Here is an 18,973-nt window from a genome sequence, read left to right on the forward strand (position 1 = left end):
TGCTTGGGCAGGGGGATGGACTAGAAGACTTCTAGTGTCCCTTCCAGCTCATTCATTCATTCATTCTGTTCTCTTTCATGATGCCAACTAGACTTTCTGAGAATGCCCTTGAGAAACTGGGCTGGTTTCATTTTACTTCCGGTCTGGAATTTTCCTCTTAGGGTTCTAATGTTTGCCATCTCTGTCTCTGACAGCGTGGTAGCCGCTACGATGGGCAGATTGCTGTCTTTGGGGCTGACTTCCAAAAACAACTTGGGAAGCAGAAGTATTTCCTGGTGAGTAAGGCATGCAACTCTTGCGGACCACATGAAACAACGTTCTTACCGCACGCTAACTAGGTTCATTATAATGTGTGTACTTGGTTTGGGCAAATTATGCTGTGTGTGCTAAGTTCTTTTTGTTGTTGTTGTTGTAGTTGTAGTTGTTGTTGTCTGTCGTCTCTCCAGCTCTCATTTACCTTATCTTATCTGGGATGATAGATCTACAGCTCTTCCAAATGACCTTTGTGGGTCCAATAATTAAAACAAAAGAAAACTTTTTTTGATGAGCTAATTTCCCATTGCAGGACGGGAAACCACGTATTCACCCAGCAGCTGTTGAAAGAGAATGGATAAACTTTGGTGCCTTTTCTTCCCGTTTTTCACAGCAGAGGGAGCATTTGATCATTTTTTAGCTTGAGAGGGGGCACCAAAGCAAGAATTATTATTTGTCTATGATGAAGCTTAGATTCTTCCTGCAGCTGTTATTGGTTTTGTTGGGTTCTGGTTGTTGTTTTTTTTGGCAGGGGGGATGGTGGTGGTAACATCATTTGCTGGCAGAACTGCTGCTGTAGATATCAGATTTTATACTAATTAACAGATTCCTGATTATTGAAGAAAGACTCCAGATGTTGAAACTATTCCCATTAGATGATGGGACGAAATTATTATAGCAGTGGTAATGACGTCTTAAATTATAGCATATCACTTTTTGCAGATGTGACTACAAAGACTTATGGGAAATTCAACATGGATCCCCTAAGTAATTTAGACCAGGAAGGAAACAAACAAGCCTAGAAGGATTGACATTGATCAAATCTCTAGCCTTCATGAGAATATTTTGGAAAAATAGACCGGAACCAAGATATGTTTTTGCAAGATACATTCACATTCTGCAAAATCTTTCCTTTTGTTCATTTGCATGACTCTATTATCGAAGGGAGTGTGTGAGATCACCACTGTATAACAGGCTTTGTGCTGCTGAGTCACATTCTGGTAATCCTGGACTTCACAGCCATTTTAGAAACGACTGGTAAATAGTTGATTTATAAGATAAAAGAGGGTTGGGTTGAGGTTCCATCCCGGTTTTACTCCTTTTTCTTGTTTTAAGGCCGTTGCATAGTTCTAATATGCTTCACACAATAGATGAATTGGCATATGGATCCCATGAACTTGTGGAGTTTCTTATCTGTGCTTCTTCCACAGCAAAATTAAGAGTTAATGTAGTGTACCAGCTATAATGGAAACATACTAAAATCATGGGTTTCTCATAGTTTGTTTGTTTTTTTAGATTTTGGGCAAATTGATATCTATAATATATAAGGTGATCAAGAGTTTTATTTTCAAAATGGGAGAGTCATTCTGTATGTCATGTCTATCCTTTTCCCAGAATTGTATTCAGAAAGTTTTTGGACTTTGATAGCAATTTTCTTGTGTGAATACTTCTGTCCAGGCTTTGTAATTGCTACACATCAGTGGTGGGATTCCCCCCTCTTCTCACCACTTCAGGAGAACCGGTTAAGTTTCTGAGAAGTTTGGTGAACTGGTTGTCAGAAGAAATTATTAGGGCAGAGAACCAGTTGTTAAATTATTTGAATCTCACCACTGCCACACATGTTTTATTGAAATTGCATGAGGGTTAGACTAATAGCATGCAGATGGAGAAAAGATATACGGGAAGTGTGGATAAGAACAATCATATATACAGTAATTTGAGGAGCTATCTCCAGTTTTTGATAATGTTCCAAAATGTCACGGGGTCTCAAACAGTCTTATTATAAACAACTTTTTTAGGTAGGAGCAGGTGCGATTGGCTGTGAACTCTTGAAGAATTTCGCAATGATTGGCTTGGCTGCTGGCGAGGGCGGGGAGATCACTGTGACAGACATGGACATCATTGAAAAGTCCAACCTGAACAGGCAGTTCCTATTTCGACCACAAGATATATCTGTAAGTCATGCAGACAAGATGGCCGGGGGGGGGGGGGAATTGGGAGAAGGAAGAGTGGTAACTTTAGAAACTCTGAGATTTGCTGCAAGTCCGAATACTAGCAAATTGACTTTTAATGTAAATGGAGAATGTCTGTTTTCTGACCTATTTCTGCACGTTGGTCAATGACCAATTTTAATCTTAGATCTAATCATGTTTCCTTTGTTGTCTATAGAAGCAGAAGTCAGAAGTGGCTGCAGCTGCCATAAGACGTATGAATCCTAATATCAATGTAATAGCTCAGCAAAATCGGGTTGGGCTTGACACACAACACTTCTATGGGGACGAATTCTTCTTGGGCTTGGATGGTGTAGCCAGTGCCCTGGACAGCTTTCAAGCCAGTAAGTCCTTCAATCATAATGGGTATGAGTCTCCCAGGGTAAAGTGTTCCAGACTTCCATAACATAATTGCTCCTGGATAAATTGGGAACTCTCTAATGCCGCCAATCATCACCAATGACCATACTGTACTGACTGGGAAACTTGAAAGGAGAAACCCCTGTACGTTTCTTGCAGACGTTTCATTACTCAAACTAGGTAACATCATCAGTGTTAGTGCTAGAATGATACATTTGGAAACAATTACTAAATGTACCATGAACTTCAAGAAAAATAAGAATAAATTAGTTGTGGACCAAATAAAAACTGACTACACCTTTGAGACAATGACCCACAAGCAGAAACCCAAATATTTTTGCGTGGGATGGGAGTTGATGCTTGACTGAATATCTGTCTCTCTCACACATATCCCTGTTAAACTTGGAAGGAGGAAGGAAAAACAATGTATCAGGTAGTTGGGACAGTCAATTACTGCAAAAAAAATATTTGAAGAACTCTAGGATTTTTATTGAAGGCAGATTGGTGAGCATTGTTTATGGCAGGGGTGTCCAAACTTGGAACATTAAGACTTGTGGACTTCAACTCCCAGAATTCCCCAGCCAAGTTTGGACACCCCTGGTCTATGGAGTCATTAGCAGTCAAGGCTGAATTGAGGGCACGTAAATAATCGCTTAAATTTGCATAATATTTATCCATCACTCATACCATGATTCGGAATTCTCAAAACAAGGCCTTTCTAAGGAATGCTTATTTCTAAATTTATAGCATTTATATCGTTTGAATTTTGTCTTGCTTTTCTTCTAGTTCTTTTCTTCAGAGAATGAGGGAAGACATGAGGCAATCAGTTCTTTTTTTGCCTGCAACTCTGATTTCCTCAAACTTTCAAAGGAAAGTGACTTCAGCAAGCCACAAATGGTCCTTCTTGTGTTCCTTGACTTCTTTCTCTCCTAAAAGTTAGTTAGCTGGAGATTAAAAAATGAAGAACAGTTGTAGGATTTGGATGTGGCTAATTTAGAGAAAAGAAGGACTAAGGATGATAGCAGCGCTCCAGTATTTCAAGGGCTGCCACAAAGAGGAGAGGGTCAACTTATTTATCAAAGCATTTGTAGGCAGGACAAGAAATAATGGGTGGAAACTACACAATGAAGGAGAGAAGCAATTTGGAACTAAGGAGAAACTTCTTAACAGGACAATTAACCATTGGAACAGTTTGCCTTCTGAAGCTGTAGGTGCTTCCATCACCACTGGAGGTTTTTAAGAAGAGACTGGACAGTCCCTTGTCTGAAGTGGTATAGTTGAGCAGTGGGCTGGACTAGAACATCTCCAAAGTCCATTCCAGCTTTATTCGGATTGACTGGAGCTATGGAAGCAGAATCATGCAAAGAACTGTGCAACGCTTTAGGCTTCCCCCTTTTCTTTCCCCTGCAGGAAACGAAGTGGGTGAAATATGTCTGCACTACCTCAAGCCTTTGCTCGATTCTGGGACCGATGGCACCAAGGGACACTCCCTAGTCTTCGTGCCTTACCTGACAAACACATATGGACAAAGTCTGGATAAGGACAGTACAACAATCCCTCTCTGCACTCTGCGCTATTTCCCCACTACCATCCAGCACACCATTCAGGTACAAATCCACATCTTTCTTCTGCCCCAGTGGTGACATTCAAATTTTTGTGCTACCAGTTCTGTGGGAGTGGCTTGGTGGGGCGTGGTTTGGCTTGGTGGGCGTGGCTTGGTGAACGTGGCAGGGGAAGGATACTGCAAAATCTCCATTCCCACCTCCCTCTGGGGCCAGCCAGTGGTGGCATTTGCCGGTTCTCCAAACTACTCAAAATTTCCGCTACTGGATCTCCAGAACCTGCTGAATTTCACCCCTGTTCTGCCCCTCATCAACTCTGCAGCTTCTGCTCCAAACCCTTCCCTTTCTCTCCAGCTGAGCCATCCTTGAAAGAGGGGAAACCCCCTTCTTCTGACTGGCCCTTTTAGCTTCATTTACTGTTTCTAGGCAGCTGGGCAAAAACTAGGATAGCCAGTTAGTGGTGTGAGGACAGGAGATTGGGCTCAGCTGTTTCACCCATAAGCTAAGCCAGAATTCTTCACCTCAAGCAAATCTTCAGCTGTTTCTTCCCAGTTCACAGAACAGAGGTAGCAAGGGCAGCCCTTTCCAGATTTCAGGATCCTGAGGCTTTTCATGCCCCTGTTTGATTCCCCTTCGCCTCCAATGGAGGAAATTTCTGTCTGGCCATTTGATTGGGGAGCCCTTATATCTAGATCAGAGGAGTAAATACCAGCCTTGAGGGATCTGTGGTCTGTGTTGGCCCACTTAGCCCAAAAAATACTGGCAGGCAAGATACTCAGAGCCTGCTATCCGGTACTGGTTATTTGGGTGTCATCCTAACTGCTCTTGCTTCTGAGTCAATGCACAGGCTTAATGCATTTACAAAGAGCACAATAGATTCCTGAACCCACTTCATCTCCATCTTTTCCAGTGGGCCCGAAATCAATTTGAGGATCTTTTCAAAATAAGAGCAGAGGATACTAATAAATTTCTGAGGTGAGTGAAAATCTAGATCTTGTCAAAGATGGATAAATATTGTGTGTGTGTGTGTAAGAATCATGAATAGGTAGTATTGGGGATCAAGTTGATGTTTTATTCTACTAGCAGGGGCACGGACAGGGGGTGTTTAGTAGATACTTTATCACTAAACAATAGTTGTTCTTAGAATAATTAAACAAGGAGATCTGGTTGTTTTGAGAGGCCTATGGATATTTGGTGAAGATTTCCTATACTTAAGAAATAAAACAGCTGAATATTTTCTTTAGTCCAACTACAGTGTCTATCTTTAACTCCAGGGATGCCACCACCTTTGAGAAAGAAGGCACCGAAGCTTTGGAGAGGCTGAACCTAGTGAAGATGAGTCTTCAGGAGCAGCCACAGTGCTGGCGAGACTGCGTGGCCTGGGCCCGGAAACTTTGGGAGCGTCTTTTCTGTCATGACATCCTGCAGATTCTGTACAACTTTCCACCTGAATATGTAAGACATAAGCATATCCTTTTTACCCTCAACTACTTCCTAGCTTCTTGCCCAGCACGGTGCAGCAAGTGAAGTGGAAACGGCTCAAGTTCAAGGGAGGATCCTCTTCCCTCTGCCCTTCTTTGGATGGAGTATACATTTCTTTTGCAGAGGCTTCCAACTTAATCAAAACTTAATATAAAAAGTGCTGGTCTCATCTGTGGAGGCATTGCTTCTTACAGACTTAGCTCCGCAAACATTTACTCTTGCTGCTTCTTTGGGTAGAAGCCCATGGTCATAAAATAACTCATACACCCTAGCTCAGTGACGGCGAACGTTTTCGGCACCGAGTGCCCAAACTGGAATGGGCGTGCATGTATGCGCATGCGCACACCAGAGCCACAAACCCAGAGACTAGCTGGACGGTGTTCACACGCCTGCTTTGGGGCCGTTTTTGGCTGTTTTGGGGGCAACTTTCAGGCCATTTTTTGGGGCTCTGACACCTGTGAAGACCAGCTGGCCGCTCTGGCACCAGCAAAGAAAAACAGCCTAGAAAACAACCCCAAAACAGCCTGGAAAATGGCCTGTTTTTGGGGTGTTTTCTGGCATTCCGGCACCCACGAAGACCAGCTGGCTGGCGTACCAGAAACCAGAAGAGCAGCTGCCAATGGCACGCATGCCCACAGAGAGGGCTCTGCATGACACCTCTGGCACAGGTGCCCCTAGGTTCACCATTACGCCCCTAGCTGGAGATCCTGAAAATGATTTGCCTATAGTTTTTTAGAAAAACTTCAGAAGAATAAGAACCTAATAGGATCGGAATCAAATGGCAAACGGTAATCAAGAGTCCACAGAGAGAGTAATCCTGTATATTCAAAGCAGAGAGTCCAGATGCTCAGGCTAAGGACTCGACCTAGAACAGTTTCCATAGCGGTCCTGCATTTCGCTGTCTTCCTCTTGTTATGGTGAAGCAAAATTCAAGGTAGCCAGTCCCTTTCTATGTAGGATGTTCCGGTAGTACGGAGAGAGCCCTCTTCCCATATTTCCTACTACAGATTATCTGACACCTTCTGAGAAGATTAGAAACAATCTGCCCTGTATGTAGTTAACCCATAATCATTATATCTCTCGCCATACAATGGTGATGGTGCAATTTTGCAAACGGTGTTAACTATAAATAGAAAATAAAAGGAAGCGTTTTTCAACCCTGCAGGAACGCACACGCTCTATGAAAAGAACTCGTGCTGCTTCTTTTTTTCTTTTAGTTACACTAATACCTAAAACACAGAAAGTGATTTTGTTGGCTTGGTTGAGAGGAAAATAAAAAGAGAGAATCAGGGGGTATTACTGTACATTTTTGTGGAAACCCAGATGCTTAATGTAAAGGTGGCTTCTTTGATACCTGTGAATTCCACTCAGGATTGAAAATGCCATTGAAGGATTACTGCATCCGTGAATTATAGTACACATTTTTTTTCATGGCTTTTCATAAACAGATTCAAGGAAGGGTAAAAAAAAAAGAAAAGAAAAGCTAAGGCCCCATTTTATGCATTCAACTTAGAGCTCTTTGGTAGCTCCATGGCCTCAGTTGCAGATTCCATTGCATTTTTCATTCCCCATTTTTCCTCACACTGTAATTTATGTTGCTGAAAGTGATACTACCATGGTTATGTGTGTCTTATCTTTTGGGTGCTAAAGCATTGTTCTTTTATATAACCTTTTTTTGGCCCTTAATGGAATGTAACAGTAATGTCAGAAGGAGGCCCTGGATGTTTTGGAGGAATTAAAATATATACAAGTAAAATATACAGATGGTACAGATAGTTCCTTCCAGCCACATCTACTACCTCTGAGCACTTATTCTCCCTTCCATGGCTAAATCTTCTTACTTCAGGCTGCAAAACTTACCTGGCTCAGTTCCAGCCTTTGATCAGTGGAGTTTCCTTCCTTGAACTTCTTTCCCCGCATCCCATGTGGCTTCCTGACTGACCCTATCTACCTTTGTCCCCAGGAGATAAGCTCTGGATTTCCTTTCTGGTCCGGATCCAATCGATGCCCGCACCAACTCCAGTTTGATTACAATAATGTGAGTGAGTTGTTCAGCTTGGGAACTGGGGATTCTAGAAGAGAGCAGATTTTTGTCTTCTCAGTAAGAATCATCAAGGGAAGGTCAAGACATTTCCTCTCTTGGGTGACCATTCGCATTTTAATGTTAAAAGGATCAAAGTAAATGTTAATATGGATACTAAAAGTAAAAGTACACATTCACTCTCATGAATACACACATACATATTCAATGAATGAGAATTGTTTTTATTATTTCCTAGAACTGGTGGCAAACAATTCACAATAAATACCATATTTTTCAGACTAGAAGACACACTGAACTAGAAGCCTCACCTAGATTTACAAGAGGAAAACAAGAAAAAATAGTTTTGGGCCCAAAATGGGCCTGTTTTTGGCAAAAATGGGACATTCTCAGCATTGCAGAGTGCTTCTGGGGGCTGGGGAGGGCAAAAATGCAACATGCAGGGGGCTTGGGAGCCTAAAAACAAGCCCGTATTCGGTCTATATGATGCCCTGACATTTTCATCCACTTTTAGGGAAAGGGAAAGTGCGTCTTATACCCCCCAAAATACGGTAGCTTAAAAAGAGTAGTCTCTAGAGATTCTCAATCATCCAGGTCATGGCTGTCCCAAAGGTGCTTTTTTCAGGAGGGAACTGGACTTTCTTGATTTTTCTTTTGAAGACGTTTTACTTCTCATCTAAGAAGCTTCTTCAGCTCTTGACAGGATAGTGGGGAATGGAAGGATTTCATAAAAAAGAGTATGAATCCAGAAATGTTTAATCAACAAGAGAAAGACTAGTTCATTTCAAACTTGCCTTGGATATTTCAAAGGAGGATTGGAGAATGCTGTCTCTAAACCCACTGGTTCTCGCAGTCGTAGTTGCAAGCTGCATTAGGTGATGTGGTGTGATATATTGATCATATAAAGGGGAGGGGGGGTTGATTAACTGAATGGTAGGGAATTTATTTTTGGAGGGCCACCCAATGCTTCCAATTGCTGATTATAAGAAATAAGAACTTAGGGTTTCAGTGGGGGAAAAGGGATATATTGGGTTCTGACTCTGCTAAAGCTATCTTTGGATTTTTATAGACCACCCACAAGAGCTTCATTGTGTCTGCCAGTCGCCTCTTTGCCGAGACACACAAGCTGCTTGTTCATGAAGATGAAGCTACCACTTTGCAAGTTCTCCTTGAGTTGCATCTCCCACCCTTCCACCCACGTCAAGGGATGCATATCCCTACTACGGATGAGGAGATTCCAACATTACCAAGTGCCTCTAGTAAGAAATGGATAAGATCAACGATAGTCAGAAAACTAAACTGCTTCCATTAGCTCCTAAAGGTCCTTCTGCTGATCTTAATCAAAATGTGGGTGGAGGTTATCATTGAACATATAAGGGGCTTTAAACAAGCAGTTGTTTTGTTCATTCCATATCGCTCAAATGATCTCACTTGGACTAAATATGTCTTTTAGAGGAGACGATGTTGATAGAACTGAAACAAGAATTGGGAAAGCTAAGAGAGGAGCTTGAAAAAGACAGTGGTCATATGGAGCCACTTCACTTTGAGAAGGTATGGCTATGCTAGTTTATTGCATCTTGCTGTGTATCTCTTTCTATGTAGATCTTGAGTGAACCATGTGACTCCACTATTCCAATTGTGAACCACCACCACCACCACCCCCAGCAGTTCTGACAATGCTTCTTCATCCTGGACCAGGCAATTTCAGTTTAGAGCTAAAACACTTTAATGAGATGACTCATTTACCCATTGTCCCAGTATCTGTAAAGGGCAAGTATGAACAAGAGCCACACGATTTTTTAAATATTCAGTGCTCAAATGCTGCGTTACAAAAAACACTCCCTTTGTATCACGTACACAAAATTTAGGATTATGACTCAAAGTCTGAATTACAAATCGGATGGCTCCTGATTTTGAACCTCACCTTTACTGAGAACCCATTGGATAGCTTGAAATGGGCTGAGCAACTTCTTTTAGATTGAAGGAAGTGTTTGGACTCTAATGATGTGCGGGGGCCCTTATTCCCAAAAGTGGGTGAGGCCAGGGCACGTTAAATGAACAGAAATCAAGCAAAACCCAGATAAGGCTGAAGTAAGGTCATTTTGACAGCACAACTTCCCATGTACCTAATGATTTCCTTAATTTATTTGTAACTTAAATGTGTAGGTAAGTTTTAGATGGACTCTGAGGAAACATTAAGGCAGTGTTTCTCAACTTTGGCAACTTGAAGATGTCCGGACTTCAACTCCCAGAATTCCCCAGCCAGCATTTGCTGGCTGGGGAATTCTGGGAGTTGAAGTCCAGACATCTTCAAGTTGCCAAGGTTGAGAAACACTGCATTAAGGCCTTCTTTCCAGAAGAAAACTCTCAAGAGAAAAAAATGAAATAATCAGGCTAAGTTACATGTTAAATTTGTGGTGGAATCCCACAAAAGAGGATGGTGCGAACTTGTGACCTCAAGAGTCAGACATGCTACTTGGAACAATTGTCTTTATGTCAGACTCAAACCATATCTGGATAAACTGCTCTTTTGAGTTGATAAAGCTACACTCCTGGCCACTCCTCTCTAAGAACTAAGTTTTCTTGATCACAGACTTAATTCTGAGCCATGCGTAAAATGAAGACAAAATGAAGTCAGAAGGATTGTTGGTCTACATTCATTCTTATCTGGGTCTTCCGAATGAGAATGACGGAAACTGGAGAACGGGGAGGTGCTTGAATGTGAAATGATAAGGATGTGGAACATTTAAGGAAAACGGTGGGTTCGTGCCAAGGGTTTTGCTCACCCTTGCTATCAGAGACTCTTAAAACGAAAGTTAAGCTGGATAATGAAAGCGGAGCCGACTTTTCTGTGTACAAAGAACACCCTTCAGCACTGAGTTACGGCCTTCCTCAGCTTGCTCACATCTTGCAGTAGGAAGTCTGTTTTATTTAGCAGGGGAGAACATTGTGGATTGAATGATATTCCTTGTGTGCAGAGCAGTATTGGAACAAGCCCACAGCTGCTATGAGCCAAACTCTTTGCATACAGTAGGCATTTGTCTGCAGAAATGCAGTTGCAATGTAGGAATATTGTGAGGATTATATCCAAATATGTCATCAGCTGCCAGGATCGAGGTCCAGATTTTAGTTAAGGTGGAATATTTTCCTTATATTGCCATGTCAGTTGAAAGTTGCTGTCAAATGCTCCTAATAGAAATCTCATTTACCAGTCAGGCTTAGTTGCTTTGACCTTTTCCATGTTTTGGAGGCTACTGTTTCTGGAGTTTTGAGTTATAATTGAGTTGGCATTTAGGATGTAAGTTTCTGAAGTTTCTAGAAGAGAGAAATATCATTATTTAAAAAAACACAAAATGACGTGTAGCTCAGGTTAAGAGCCTAAGGGCTAAGGTACATTTTGCCATGCATTCTATTACACAAATAGTTTAAAATTGTAGGTATGTATTTCACATTGTTTATAAACCACCTCAATCCTGAAGGGCTCTGGATGCATCGCAACGTAAAAGAATATATAAAATGTAACTGCATATTTTGTAGCCAGAGTTTGGATGCCTTCAATTCAGGCCAACTGGGGCCAAAGACATCTTGATTAGCTCAGATTTGAATTGTTAACCTAAGAGGGTATGAACTGAAAAAGGGTGTTCTAAAGCAGTGATGTCCAACCTTGGCAACTTTAAGACTTGTGGACTTCAACTCCCTCAGCCAGCAAAGCTGAGCCGAGGTGGCGCAGTGGTTAGGGTGCAGTACTGCAGGCCACTTTAGCTGACTGTTATCTGCAGTTCAGCGGTTCTAATCTCACCGGCTCAAGGTTGACTCAGCCTTCCATCCTTCCGAGGTGGGTGAAATGAGGACCCAGACTGTGGGGGCGATATGCTGACTCTGTAAACCGCTTAGAGAGGGCTGAAAGCCCTATGAAGCGGTATATAAGTCTAACTGCTATTGCTAACTGCTATAAGTCCACAGGTCTTAAAGTTGCCAAGGTTGGACACCACTGTTCTAAAGAATGAGGAGCACCATGAAGAAAACATGTACACCAGGGTAGCCCTTGACTTATGACTATTCATTTAGTGACCGTTCAGAGTTACAAGAACCCTGAAAAATGTGGTTTATGACCAGTTCTCACGCTTTTAACCACTGCAGCATCCACACAGTCACAAGACCAAAATTCGGTTGTTTGGCAACCGGCAGTATATTTACGATGGTTGCAGATTCCCAGGGTCCTGGGATTGTCGTTTGCAAACTTTCCTAGAGAACCTCTGACAAGCAAGATCAATGGGGAAGCCGGGTTCCTTGAACAATCACATGATTTATAGTAACAACTGCGATGATTCACTTAACCGTAGCAAAAATATAATAAAATGAGGTGTGACTCACATCACCTGCTGCCTTTACCAACAGAAATTTTGCTCTCCATTGCAGTCTTAAATTGAGGGCTACCTGTAATCTGGTAATCTTGTGGGTGTGGGCCCTCAACAGATGCGGCCATTGATTGCCCTAGAAAAGCAGATACATTTTGTCAAGCTGTTTCCTGCTGCTGCATCATAAAGAATTTTTTTTTAAATATCATTCAGACCAACTGATCAAAAGTATCATTATGGGTCTTCTGAATTTTCTGGAAGTCTATTGGCAATTAGTAACTTTAGCCTTGGACTTAGCTAGTGGAATTATGCCACAGCAGTCTAATTGCATTTTGCATCAACTCCAGCTTCAGTGTTGTCTCCAAAGGCAACCTTAACCTACAGCATGTTGTGAGGATCCAAATTGAGATGCCGAAGATTCTGTCTTGAGTTGAATCCCAAGAATATATGGGATAGAGATTTTTGTCCCTACATTTCCTCAATTGGACTAGGATTGAAGAGATTTCGAATACTTAAAGTTTCCCCCAATATTCCTCCCTGGAATTGGAGACCAGGGTTGTCTCAGCATTTTAATCACACACTTGCTGACTATGTGAATGGCATTAAATTTAGTTTGGCTCTAACCACCATTCGTTTCAGTAGAAAGGATTTAAACATGTGCTTAAATTTGTACAATGTTGGGTAGATTATTGTCACTATTTTTGTTTTTTTTCCCCATTTGGGTCCCAAATTACTTGATCACATTACAGTCTGTTGCTGCTGTTTATGAAGTCATTCTTCATAAGCCTGTAAAAATATTATCATATCCCTGTGTTGGTGAAGAAACTTGGGCCCAGATTAAGAAGGACAGCCATTCAGAGACAGATGTGCAGTTCCAAAAAACAGGGTCATGGGCATTGTTGTGAGTTTGCATCTTGACTGTATTCAGACTTTGGAAGTGCCAGGATGTTGGAAATGAGTTGTGGATGATCCTGTTTTTCATTAAAAAGAGCCAAGGTGGCGCAGTGGTTAGGGTGCAGTACTGCAGGCCACTTCAGCTGACTGTGATCTGCAGTTCAGCGGTTCAAATCTCACCGGCTCAAGGTCGACTCAGCCTTCCATCCTTCCGAGGTGGGTGAAATGAGGACCTAGACTGTGGGGGCAAGTTGCTGACTCAATTTGCTAAAAAATTTGTAAACCGCTTAGAGAGGGCTGAAAGCCCCATTAAGCGGTATAGAAGTCTAATTAATAAATTATCTTTCTGATAACTCTTCTTCTGTTGCTGAATACATGATCAGACCTAGTTAACCTGCTTGACAGAGCAATACTGCATACTAGGACTTTCTGATTAGACTACTGCGATGTGCTTTCCATGGAGCTTCCCTTGAAGACCATGCAGAAGTTACAACTAGTCCAGAATGCAATGGTGTACTTTGATTTGCTCGTAGTCGCACTGTCTCTCATTTTCTTTCGGAGTGCAATTCAGGCTGCTGGTTATCTTTTAAACTCTGCATGGCACAAAATCAGGTTATTTGTAGAACTTCCTTTCCCTGAGGATATTTATCTTCTCCACTAGATCAGATTGGGAGGGCACGTCCCCTTCCCCTGGATGCTGCCATCTACTAGGGCTTTTCCATCGCAGCCCCTGCTCAGTGGAGCGGATCCCTGCTGGGATCCAACTTTTAGCCTTCCAAAAAGCTGCAAAGAGCTGGGTTTTTCCCTTAGGCATCGGAGCTTGGTGATCACATTGTCTAATAGATTGGATATTGTTGATTAAGGAACTAGGATTTTGGTTTTACTGTTTCTTCGGTTTGCAATATTACTGTTTCATAAAATGGCTTGCCTTATAGCTCTTATCAGTTGATTATTAATGAATCAGAACACCATCCTATTTTTGCACTACTTATACAACTGTTGTATTTTCTACACAGTTTCAAGTCTTTAAGAAGATGTTGGATAGCCATTTGTCTGAAACGGTACAGGGTTTTCTACCTAGGCAGGGGGTTGGACTAGAAAGACCTCCAAGGTCCCTTCCAACGCTGCTATTGTATTGTAGATTGTATGGCTTACAGTTCGCGTTTTCACTTTTTCACATTCTCCCATCTCCCACTTGAAGCTGCCTTGGTTCTTCCCAGTTCAAAAATATTCCAGAGACATCCAGTCCGAAGGGCCTGTAATGTATCGTTGGTATAGGTTGGATAGACAAAAGGGGCAGCCATATTTTTAAAAATTGTGAAATAGGTTTGTCATGTGGGAAGAAAGAGGATAATAAGGAGGAAGGGAAAAAGACCTGAAGGCACAATTCCTTAACCAAGTCAAGGGCAACCTTTGTGTTGCAGCTGCTCCGGGCTGTGGAAACTTATTTAGCTACACACTGTTTTCCAAGATTGCACAATGTGTTGCACGCACACTGTTTTTGCAGTCACTGGCGTTGTTTTCTTTTACTAAAAATAAACCCTCCAAACATCATATCTACCCTGCATTGCCACATTTTTATGCCTTTTCTTTACAGCCTATCCAAACCCAACTGTTCTTTGTTTTTCCTGATTTTTGTAAGGATTACAATCACTTTTGTCTCTTTTCCCATTGAGATCCGTTTCTGTTACTTCCACCACTTCCTGGTTAGGACTGATTTTGCCATTGTTGTGCCCTCAGGATAAGGACTCCCATTTGGAATTCATCACGCATGCAGCCAATCTGCGAGCTGAGAACTATGACATCCCTCCAGTGGATAAGTTCCAGGTGAGGCTAGGGGGGGGGGGCGGCTTTGTTTCTCATCGCCCCTCGCTTATTGCCAATAAATGAAAGACAGAAAATGGGGAGCTGAGAATGGGGATATTGGAATGTTTTAGAAGAGTCCATGCAGCAAGGTTGCATTAATTCTTTACTAGAAGAGCAGGAGGGAAAAACAGTTGGAAGCAATAGCAATAGCAGTAGACTTATATACCGCTTCATAGGCCTTTCAGGCCTCTCTAAGCGGTTTACAGAGAGTCAGCATATTGCCCCCAACAATCTGGGTCCTCATTTTACCCACCTCAGAAGGATGGAAGGCTGAGTCAACCCTGAGCCGGTGAGATTTGAACCGCTGAACTGCTGATCTAGCAGTAGCCTGCAGTGCTGCATTTAACAGCACTGCGCCACCTTGGCTTGGGGATAGAGGGTCTATCAAGGGAATGGAAGTGGGGGAGGCTACCAATTCCGTAGCCAAGGCTCTTGAGAAAATCCTTCCCCATTGCTTGGTACCTGCAGAACGCCTTCTTGCAAGAAGTGGCTTTCTCTCCCATCATTTCCATGGTGTCTGTCCAACTTAATTTCAATAGGCCAAGAGGATTGCGGGCCGGATTGTACCTGCCATTGCCACCACAACAGCTGCTGTAGCTGGCCTGACCTGCCTGGAGCTTTACAAATTGGTGTGGCAGTGCAAGGATCTCAGTTCCTATCGCCATGGCTTCCTCCAGCTCGCTGAGCCGTTCCTCGATCGCTCCCAGCCTGTGCCATCTCCACAAGCATATGAGGTGAGGGCTCTGTGATGATCCTATTTTGGGCTCTGGATTCATCATGGTTTGAAAACAGGAGGAGATTAGATGGGTCTCTTTTTGTGTGCAAGTCAAAGATGAGAACAAGCAACAAGGAACTGCAGAGGAGTTCTGCTGGAATACCTGGATGTCTAAAAGGCTGGAAACAAGGAGTTGCTGTAGTGCTGGGAGCCAAATCATTCCGGACAGAAATCATGTTGCTTTGTACTAGTAAACAAGTATTTCTGTAGTGCCATGGATGTTGGTAGCCATCTTAGTTTACAGTAATCAGTAATTGAAGGATGGAAGGAAGAGCAATGGTTCACTCCTGTTTCATGCTGAAAATAGGCCTGAGGGTGGTTTTGGCACTAAGTACCTATGATCACTTGGACGTGTGGGTACGTGTGACCCGTCAAAACCGTGTTCGACTAAACCGCGCCCGATTAAACCACGTCGCTGACGTCATCAACAGGGCGACAACAGCCAGCGCGGAGAAAGAAGGGCGCTTTAAATAGCGCTTTGAAAGCAAGCCGATTCAACTTAAGGTAAGGGTTAGGGTTAGGTTTAGGGTTAGGTTAAGGGTTAGGGTTAGAGTTAGGTTAAGGGTTAGGATTAGGTTTAGGGTTAGGTTAAGAGTTAGGGTTAGGGTTAGGTTTAGGATTAGGTTTAGGGGGGTTAGGTTTAGGGGTTAATTTTAGGGTTAGGGTTTACAGTGTGCTTCTGTCTCCGCGCTGTTGTCGCCCTGTTGATGACATCAGCGACGCGGTTTAGTTGGGCGCGATTTTGTGGTGGAACCTGGGTACGCACCCTCTATCCCTGCACTTTGGCTGGAATGTTTGAAGACACTATCATGACAAGAGTGGCTGATTTTTTTCTGGCACAAGCCTGTTTCCAGACATTGCAGCAGAATAATGAAAACTGGAAGTCTGAAGCCCTTGATCTTCGGGCATGTGTTCCTGTTCTTGGCTAAAGCTTCCTGGAAGTAGGGTTTATAGCATTAATTAGAGATAGTGCATTGCTCTGGGTGTTACTGGCAGCAAAGATTCAAGGTAGAATGGCTGCCTTGTATCTTTTAGTGTTTTTTTTTTTAAATTTTATTATTTATTTATTACTAAAATTTATATAGCCAGCGAAGGTGACTCTTTAGCATGTGGGCAAGAATGGACTCCACGCTGCAGATGCCGCCATCCTATTCCACGCAGTGCCATCCTGTCCCTCCTGTCTGGGCACCAGAAGTGCATTGCTTGCCCAGACCTGACGTGAGGGGCCTCTAGCTCTGCTCACTTCAGCTGCTGCTGACCCTGCCTTTCCTGAGCCCCTTCTGGCAGACAGACGGTGAAGGAGATCTAGTTTCAGAAGCTGATGCCTGGAGTGTGTATCAAGCCAGCAGCAGTGCAGGAGGAGAGGGATGGATAGGTGCCTGAGAGCTGTCAGACACAGGAAATGGTCTTTAACCTGCAGCTGACATTCACAGCTGGGGCTAAGCTGCTCACCAAGCCGCAGTGCCAGCCACTGTGTTTTCTTTTGGCAGAAACCATGGATGCTAGCCCTGAATCTCTCCCCACACCTTCATTTTCTCTCCAGGTACGAGGAAAAGATTCAACAAAGTCAAGGCAAATCCAAGCTGAAATGGTGCTGTGACTGAAAGGGAGCACATGTTAACAGAACCATAAAATCATACAGTTGGAAGAGACCTTGGTGGGGTTCTAGTCCAACGTCCTGTCCAAGCCAGAAGTCCTTATACCACCTTAGACATCCCATCCTTACACCATTGTCCAATCTTTGTACTTAGGAGAGTAGTCATAGAAGTCTCACAGACATCTTCAGAACAACCTTAGGATTCAGATGTATCCCCTCTTGCCATCAAAGTGGTGCTTGTGGATAATAATAGTAGAATAAATGACATTGCTATTAAAAAACACCTTCTTGCACTGAAGAAGGTGCAAGTGGGCAAAGGTATAAGCTGTGATGGGAAACTATTTCATTAAATCAAAACTATCTCTAATATATTGAAAGTATGACACTATCCTACCACTGTCAATGACAGGATCCACCACCAGACAGTTTGTATATGAGGTTCGTTTATTATATCTTTCTGATTTTCTTATCAAGCTGAATTTATTAGAATTTCTACATGATTTTTTCTAAATGCTGATTAGCTTAGATTGAAGATGGAATTGCACATTCAACTTCCTTCCTTCCTTACCCTGCCTTCCTTCCTCCTTCTCTCCCTTCCCTCCCTCCCTCCTTCCTTCCCCTTCCTCACTCTTTCCCTTCCCTCCCTCCTTCCTTCCCCTGCCTCCCTTCCTCCTTCTATCCCTTCCTTCCCTCCCTCCTTCCTTCTTTCCCCTTCCTCGCTCTCCCTTCCCTCCCTCCTTCCTTCCCCTGCCTCCCTTCCTCCTTCTATCCCTTCCTTCCCTCCCTCCTTCCTTCCTTCCCCTTCCTCGCTCTCTCCCTTCCCTCCCTCCTTCCTTCCCCTGCCTCCCTTCCTCCTTCTATCCCTTCCTTCCCTCCCTCCTTCCTTCTTTCCCCTTCCTCGCTCTCCCTTCCCTCCCTCCTTCCTTCCCCTGCCTCCCTTCCTCCTTCTATCCCTTCCTTCCCTCCCTCCTTCCTTCCTTCCTTCCCCTTCCTCGCTCTCTCCCTTCCCTCCCTCCTTCCTTCCCCTGCCTCCCTTCCTCCTTCTATCCCTTTCCTCCCTCCCTCCCTCCCTCCCTCCTTCCTTCCTTCCTTCCTTCCTTCCTTCCTTCCTTCCTTCCTTCCTTCCTTCCTTCCTTCCTTCCTTCCTATTGAGCGGCCAATTATGCTAGGGCATGACTTCTTCCTGGCAACTCTTTTTAAAGCACTTCGCCATTCTTTTTCTCTTTTTTTCTAGCATGAATGCAGGGGAGGTATATTTATGCTCACCCAGAATACACATGCTGGGACTTTGGGGTTGCCTCTACTGTTGTCACCCCCAGGAAATCGCCTTGGCCCTGTATGGCTGGGGCTGCGACTATTCTTGGCTTCTTTGCAATAGCTCCCTTTTCTGGAGAAAGAAACCAGAGCCAGAATAGGGTGGGGGAGAGTGGAAAGAGCAAGAAGCTAAATTAAGAGCGTCTGTTTGAATAGAGGCCTTTTTGTCTTGAGTTTATGGAGTGAGAGGCTGGGGCTTCCTGCTACACAGGAAGCACAGATTGGAACCAGATTGGTAGGAGAAGGGAGGGCCAGCAGGAAGGGAGGGGGAGCTCCAGCTTTTCAGGGCTTGGGCTGTCAGGCCTCTGTTCCTTCCCTCCTGGTTCAGATCATGCTGCATGGCCCCAGGGCTTGGTTACACCCCCGCCATCTAGCATTGCCAAATGTTGTATATTTTTAAAGGGTATCTCAGATTTCTAAACAGCACAGCTCTGCAAATGGCCCCTGCAATGACCAGAGATTTAATACTTCTGTGGTGAAA

At 43.4% G+C, this 18,973-nt stretch overlaps 1 protein-coding gene across 3 annotated transcripts in view; it reads left to right on the forward strand.

Moving 5' to 3' along the window:
- UBA7 (ubiquitin like modifier activating enzyme 7) overlaps nt 1-18,973 on the forward strand; it is a 61,991-nt gene that overhangs the window by 30,427 nt on the left and 12,591 nt on the right. For 2 of the 3 annotated variants that reach the window (XM_087709288.1, XM_087709289.1), the window contains exons 12-22: nt 195-275; nt 2,052-2,207; nt 2,422-2,587; nt 4,014-4,210; nt 5,076-5,140; nt 5,440-5,620; nt 7,611-7,685; nt 8,758-8,947; nt 9,142-9,239; nt 14,681-14,767; nt 15,346-15,540. In XM_087709288.1, the coding sequence (XP_087565414.1) occupies nt 195-275; nt 2,052-2,207; nt 2,422-2,587; nt 4,014-4,210; nt 5,076-5,140; nt 5,440-5,620; nt 7,611-7,685; nt 8,758-8,947; nt 9,142-9,239; nt 14,681-14,767; nt 15,346-15,540 (1,491 nt within the window). The remainder of the gene's footprint in view (nt 1-194; nt 276-2,051; nt 2,208-2,421; nt 2,588-4,013; nt 4,211-5,075; nt 5,141-5,439; nt 5,621-7,610; nt 7,686-8,757; nt 8,948-9,141; nt 9,240-14,680; nt 14,768-15,345; nt 15,541-18,973) is intronic. The other variant, XM_087709290.1, reaches the window with a different exon arrangement.

Source organism: Thamnophis sirtalis, unplaced genomic scaffold, assembly GCF_051295495.1.
Source record: "Thamnophis sirtalis isolate CommonGarterSnake01/CBP01778 unplaced genomic scaffold, rThaSir2_p1.2 scaffold_3, whole genome shotgun sequence".
NCBI classification, from domain to species: Eukaryota; Metazoa; Chordata; class Lepidosauria; order Squamata; family Natricidae; genus Thamnophis; species Thamnophis sirtalis.